The sequence below is a fragment of the Loxodonta africana genome, chromosome 22 (assembly GCF_030014295.1).
Source record: "Loxodonta africana isolate mLoxAfr1 chromosome 22, mLoxAfr1.hap2, whole genome shotgun sequence".
In the NCBI taxonomy this organism is placed as follows: Eukaryota; Metazoa; Chordata; class Mammalia; order Proboscidea; family Elephantidae; genus Loxodonta; species Loxodonta africana.
The window spans coordinates 1370432-1377019 of record NC_087363.1 but is presented as its reverse complement, the minus strand read 5'-3'; the positions used below and the strand labels follow the sequence as shown (position 1 = coordinate 1377019).

At 35.5% G+C, this 6588-nt stretch overlaps 1 protein-coding gene across 1 annotated transcript; it reads left to right on the top strand.

The window, feature by feature from the left end:
• The first annotated feature begins 3765 nt into the window (after positions 1–3765).
• On the top strand, positions 3766–5121 carry LOC100653525 (olfactory receptor 5D16-like). The gene has a single exon (XM_023541909.2). It carries the CDS (start codon positions 4245–4247, stop codon positions 5103–5105), a length of 861 nt encoding a protein of 286 aa, XP_023397677.2. The 5' UTR covers positions 3766–4244; the 3' UTR covers positions 5106–5121.
• The last annotated feature ends 1467 nt before the right edge of the window (positions 5122–6588 follow it).

Here is a 6588-nt window from a genome sequence, read left to right as displayed (position 1 = left end):
GATATCACATGGGACAGTGTTTCATCTAATTGTTCAAACTGTGGCCTCCAAGGCATTGCTTCCCTGATAGGCTCTTTGGCCCACATCCCAGTGGCCAGGATAACATATATTTGACACATTTGATGCCAGAAATTAGCTGTTTGACCTGCCTTTCTCTATGCTTACACTGGATTTACTTAAATGGTTGGAGAAAAGTTGTTTATATGAAATAATATATATTATTTACATTAGATATTAAAGGATATGTGTATGTACAATGGACTCCTGCTACTATTTCAGGTTGATTTGTATTCTAATAGAATAAATAAGGAGACTCCTTGGAGTTCATCAACCTTAGCAAAGTAATCTCCAGTCAATGAATCATTCAAGTGCTTCCGTGCTCAGGTAAGTTTATTTGATACTTATTTTATTTAACTTTAGAAATAAACCATAATTTCATTATAAAATAGGAATTGTATAAAATATTGAGTTAGGATAATCTTTGCAGAAAACGAACACATGTGCCCCTTGAATGGACAAAACACATGTGTCCATTAAAATCGAGTCAGTTGGCATGGAGAAGCCTCCAGGTGTTATGCCATTACACATTCTTATTTTCAAATGATTTTCTTGGCTTTCTCATCAGGTATCTACCACTGTAATAGGTATTTGGTTAATAGATAATAATCAAATGTGAGCATTTTTCTCCAAATTTCTATAATGGCTAAGAAGGTAACAGTAACTAACATATTTATAAAATATAAGATAAAGCATATGGTAATCATAAGCTATAAATCTTAAAGCCTGTGTGTATACAGAGGATAAGAAAAAATATATAATATCTGTAATAGTAGAGGGAAAACTAAAGCATTACCAGAGAGAGGATAAAACTGGAAAATACACTTTATGCAAATGAGCATGTGCTGCTTAACACAGAGTTGGATAAATTCACCATAGTTAGAAAAGTAGGTGTCAGTGGTAACGAAGCTAAGGCTGAATACACAAACCTTGGACAGTTTTGGAAAAGGCAGCCTGACAATATGCATTCACTAAATAAAAGCATTTAGATCTTAAAAGACATTGACTGTTAGGATAAAGTGATCATGGGAAATTATTTTGACACGTTGCATAGAATTATTGAGAATAACCCTTAAAATAAAATTGAGAAGTTTGGTTGAAAATATGTGGCCATAATCTAGCTGACTAGTGCTTTGCAAAGAATGGCAGTCACCTTATATAGAGCAGGAGTAAATGAATTGTTGAGAAATTAGTCTTTGAGAGATATTTTTCCTACATGCCCAAACCTGACAAAACTAGAGAGATATAAAGTGATGGTAATTCATAAAGGAGAATGAAGAAAATGTAATTACACATCTTAGACTTAAAAAACAAACAAACAAAAAACCCATTGCCATTGAGTCAATTCCGACTCCTAGAGACCCTATAGGACAGAGTAGAATTGCCCCATACAGTTTCCAAGGAGCGAATAGTGGGTTAAAACTTCCAAACTTTGGTTAGTAGCCCTAGTTCTTAACCACTAAGCCACGAGGGTTTCCACATCTTAGACTGGGAGTGATTAAATAAAGTCCAGCCGTATTTCTGTCAGTCATGTTCAGATAGTAGAGAAGCCAGTGCCTAAGGAAAAATAATCAAATTGCCAGCGACTGCTTCCTTATCCAAATCAACACTTTCAACGCCATTACCAGAATGATTATGAGGAGCAAAAAATGATGGTAGTCATCAATATCATGTGTTTATTTAGCTCCTGCTTCATTTTTTTTTTTTTTGGACAACATTAGACCTGTTGATACCTTTACAAATAATCAATCTTCAGCCTGTGAAAGATATAAATCCTCCTTACTTTGTTGTTGTTCTTGTTAGATGCCATCCGTTCAGTTCCTTTTCATAAAAACCCTGTGTACAACAGAATGAAACACTGCCCAGTCCTGTGGTATCCTCACAATTGTTGTTATGCTTGAGCCTATTGCTGTAGCCACTTTGTCAGTCTATCTTGTTGAGAGTCTTCCTGTATTGCACTGATCCTCTGTTTTACCAAGTACGATGTCCTTCTCCAGGGACTGATCCCTCCTGATATCATGTCCAAATTATGTGAGGTGTATTCTCCCCATTCTTGCTTCTGAGGAACATTCTGGTTGTGCTTCATCTACGACAGATTTGTTCATTCTTTTGGCAGTCCATGGTATATTCAATATTCTTCACCAACACCGCAATTCAAAGGCGTTCATTCTCCTTTGGTCTTCCTTATTCATTGTCACTGCTTTTGCATGCATATGAGGCAATTGAAAACACCATGGATTGGGTCAGGTGCACCTTAGTCTTCAAGGTGACATCTTTGCTTTTCAACGCTTTAAAGAGGTCTTTTGTAACAGATTTGCCTAGTAAAATGTCTTTCGATGTCTTGATTGATGCTTCCATGGGTGTTAATTTTGGATTCAAGTAAGAGAAAATCCTCGGCAAATTCAATGTTTTCTCCATTTATCATGATGTTGCTTACTGGTCCAGTTGTGAGAATTTTTTTTTTTTTTTTTTTTTTATGTTGAGGTGTAATCCATACTGAAGGTTGTGGTCTTCAATCTTTATCAGTAAGTGCTTCAAGTCCTTACTTGGTAACTGATATATCTTTTCTTTCCAGAGAGCATGATGGAATGATATCAGTGGATGGGAAGTGATGGGCAAGGTGTCAGAAAGCATGAGGAGCAGACTCATATGAAGATTAGAAAGAGAGATGAGAGATGTCCTCTGTACATCTGGGCATCAGTAAATAGCTATCAGATAGATATTAAGGATATAACAGGATTAGTTATTATTTTTCCAATGCTATAGGGAAGAGGCTGGTAGTACTGAGGGGAGGAAAATTTTGAGGATTATGCTGCTAGGTTCAAAAAGAGTTCAAGTTTTCCTCGTGTTACTGTCATGGAGCCCGGGAGTGCAGGACTTCTCTGAGAATACATGGACTCACTTGACTTCTGCTTTAGAGTGGCCTGCAGGAATTTCTCATACTCAAAGTCTATTTAGGTATGGCCCAACTCCATATGTGTAGATATTTGACATCCATGTAAAAAGAAAACTACTGAGTGGCGTCATGAACAACAAGGGAAATAAAAATGAACTCAATCACCTGTACTTGATACTGAATACCAATTTTTCATGTCTGAAGTTTGGTACCAGTGATATCAACCATATCCTTGTATGCTGTTTCAGGTGGGTCTCTAGCCTGACATTTGTCCATTCCATAGCTTAAAACTTGATGCAGCAAACTTATTTTTGCTGCAGGATAACATTTAATACCAGTGTCTGGTGCTTTCACAGTTTTTAGTATTTATCATTTACCCATCTTCCCCAAATCTGCCATGTTGGAAAGGAAGAAATTTATATGAATTATTGCTTCAACTATTTTTATCAAAGATTACACAGTGCATATTTTATGGTGAGCACCTGCTGAAGAATATGATATGAATTGAAAAATAACATTAAAAAACAGCATTATTTTGGGATAAGTAAAAAAAAAAAAAAATCCAGTAATCTTCCACTGTAGAACTATAGAATATGTTGAGAGTACTGGATTAGGAGAGTAATGAAGATTTTGAAAAGGAAAAGAGCCCAACCAAGAAAATTTTATCTTGTCCATTTTCCTGTGTTGTTAACGTTAAAAAAAAAATTCAAAATTTCTAGTTAATTGCTCATGGATGAAGAAGAGAGACTGGAAGAGAATATAGAAATTCTTTATATGTATTTGCTATAAAATAAGTATTTTCAAGAAATTTAGATTCATGTTAAGAGACAAAGTGGCCTTTCTCGTGAAGTCAGCTGCCTCTGAGGATACCAATTTTGATTTTTTGAAATATATCAGGGTCTGTTCTCTTTTTATTACTCTTCCAATTTTGTTCCTAAATATTTCACTTGCACAAAGTTAATATTCACTGTGTAAATGTGATATCAGTAATTTCTAATTGTTCAAATTAGTTGGAATCCACTCTATGGCAAGGGGTTTGGGTTTTACTATTATTTTTTAATTATTCAAATACAGCAACAGGGACAAACAAGTATTTCTCCACAAAATCTTTATAGATACTCAATAAGCCTGACATTTTTTTTTTAATTTTCTACTGCTTAATTCAAGTTTTGTTTCTCAGGATAATCAGATTTCTTATTTTCTCAACAGGAAACAAGAAAATCAGAGTGCTAGAGCCACATTCATCCTCTTGGGCTTCTCAGAATACCCAGACCTCCAGGTGCCCCTCTTCATGGTCTTCCTGACCATCTACATGGTCACTGTTGTTGGGAATCTGGGCATGACCTTAATCATCAGGATCAACCCCAAACTCCACACCCCCATGTACTTTTTCCTCAGCCACTTGTCGTTTGTTGATTTCTGTTACTCTTCAGTAGTTACACCCAAACTGTTAGAAAACCTGGTTGTGGAAGACAGAACCATCTCCTTCACAGGGTGCATCATGCAATTCTTCTTGGCTTGTATATTTGTGGAGTCAGAAACATTTATGTTGGCCGTGATGGCTTATGATCGATTTGTAGCAGTTTGTAACCCCTTGTTCTATACAGTTGCAATGTCCCCGAAGCTTTGCTATTTTTTGGTGGCTGCTTCCTACTCTTGGAGTATAGTGTGCTCTTTGACAGCCATTTACTTTCTGTTGACATTATCCTTCCATGGTACCAACTTCATAAACAACTTTTTCTGTGAGCTTGCTGCCATTATTGCTGTGTCCTGTTCTGACCCATACATTAGTCAGGAGATCATTTTAGTATTGGCCACATTCAATGAAATCAGCAGCCTGGTGATCATTCTTACTTCCTATGCTTTCATATTCTTCACTGTCATGAAGATACCTTCCACTGGAGGACACCACAAAGCCTTCTCCACCTGTGCCTCCCACCTAACCGCTATTACCATTTTCCATGGAACCATCCTTTTTCTCTACTGTGTACCTAATTCCAAAGGCTCATGGCTCATGGTCAAGGTGGCCTCTGTGTTTTACACAGTGGTCATCCCCATGCTGAACCCCCTGATTTACAGCCTTAGGAATAAAGATGTGAAGGAGACAGTTAGGAAGTTAATCAATACCAAATTCTTCTGTTTTAAAATCTAAATCTCTAAATATTTAGGTTTTTCTTAACGAAAGTACTGGTGAGAATTAATCAATAGCAAATCAGAACCTGAATCTATAATAACCTTTCAGCTCACATTTCAATATCTTTTCAAATTTAATGGTTTGTAATATAACGTTAACATTACAAATACCATTAGAAAGTAAAATTCAGACCAATTAAACTGTTTTTTACTCAGAAATTGCCATACAATATTTCTTTGTTATTCTACATGACTGTGTGCTTGGCCAAGCAAACCTTCAATTCGCTTTAAGTTACTTGACATATGGAATATTTTTAGATGATCTGAAAAGTATAGCTTACAATGAGGAACTTTTGTACGGTAAGAGCTCTTTTGTGTAAGACTCTAAATATATATTAAAAATATTAATTTAATTCCAAATGGACTATCTTGTCATTGAAAGATTCCCAGGGTAATGAAAATAAATAATAATAATAATAAGTCTCTCTTTCCTACAATGACTATAGTCTGGTGTATTTAAATTATATTTGGTAATATAAATTTTATTTTCCCTCAATGTAATACATCACCAGAAAACAATACACATTTTAGAAATATATGCCCATGATGCTACCTTTGTAATTTATGTTAACATCATTGTGATTTATTTATTCATTATTTTTTTACTTGAAAATATTACTATACTTATGTTAATTATCTGTTGTAAGAAATAATATAAAGGTATCCCATATGTCTTTTATCTCTTTTACTCCATAATAGAAAAATATAACATCAAGGATATTGGCAAGGATACAATCCACAGATGTACTTGGCATCAGTTCTTTGTTAATGTAGAACAATCATAAACTCTCAGTGGTATGCAACAATATGCATAATTCACTCTGTATCACCGGCTTGATTGAAGTAACTTTGCTGACACTTATGTGTCAAAAGGGGGCTTCTTGATTAGCTAAACTGCACTTTACAAATCTGTATATATGTTACTTCCTTGGTCCAGCTGGCTAATGGTCTATGTTGAATACAGTGCCACAACAGAGTATGCTTACCAACAAAAACATATTTCAAGTCCTTGTTTGGGTCTCAACGGTTAACATTCTGTCACTGAAAGAAAAATCACATGACTAAAACCAAAGTAGGGTCCTTGGGTGTTGCAAACTGTTTGCACTTGACTACTAACCTAAAGGTTGGCAGATTGAACTCCAAGAGCCCTAAGGAAGGAAGGTCTGGTGATTTGCTTCTATAAAGATTACAGCCATGAAAACCCAATGGAGCAGTTCTACTCTGTAACAAAAGGGGTCACTGTGAGTTGCATTCAACTCAATGAAAAAGAGTTAAATTCAAAGTTAAAGGTGAGGAATTCTTATAGATTATTTGATTCAGAGTGTTTAGCATCTACTTTTAAAATACAGTTTTAACCTTTGAACTTGTAATACCTGTTGAAATGCTTCGGTACTTTAATCCAAGATGATGTCATGTCACCCTTAATGACTATCCCCATTTCT

Coding starts and splice junctions, on each gene's coding strand:
- LOC100653525 (XM_023541909.2), top strand. CDS start 4,245: ATGGTCTTCCTGACCATCTACATGGTCACTGTTGTTGGGAATCTGGGC.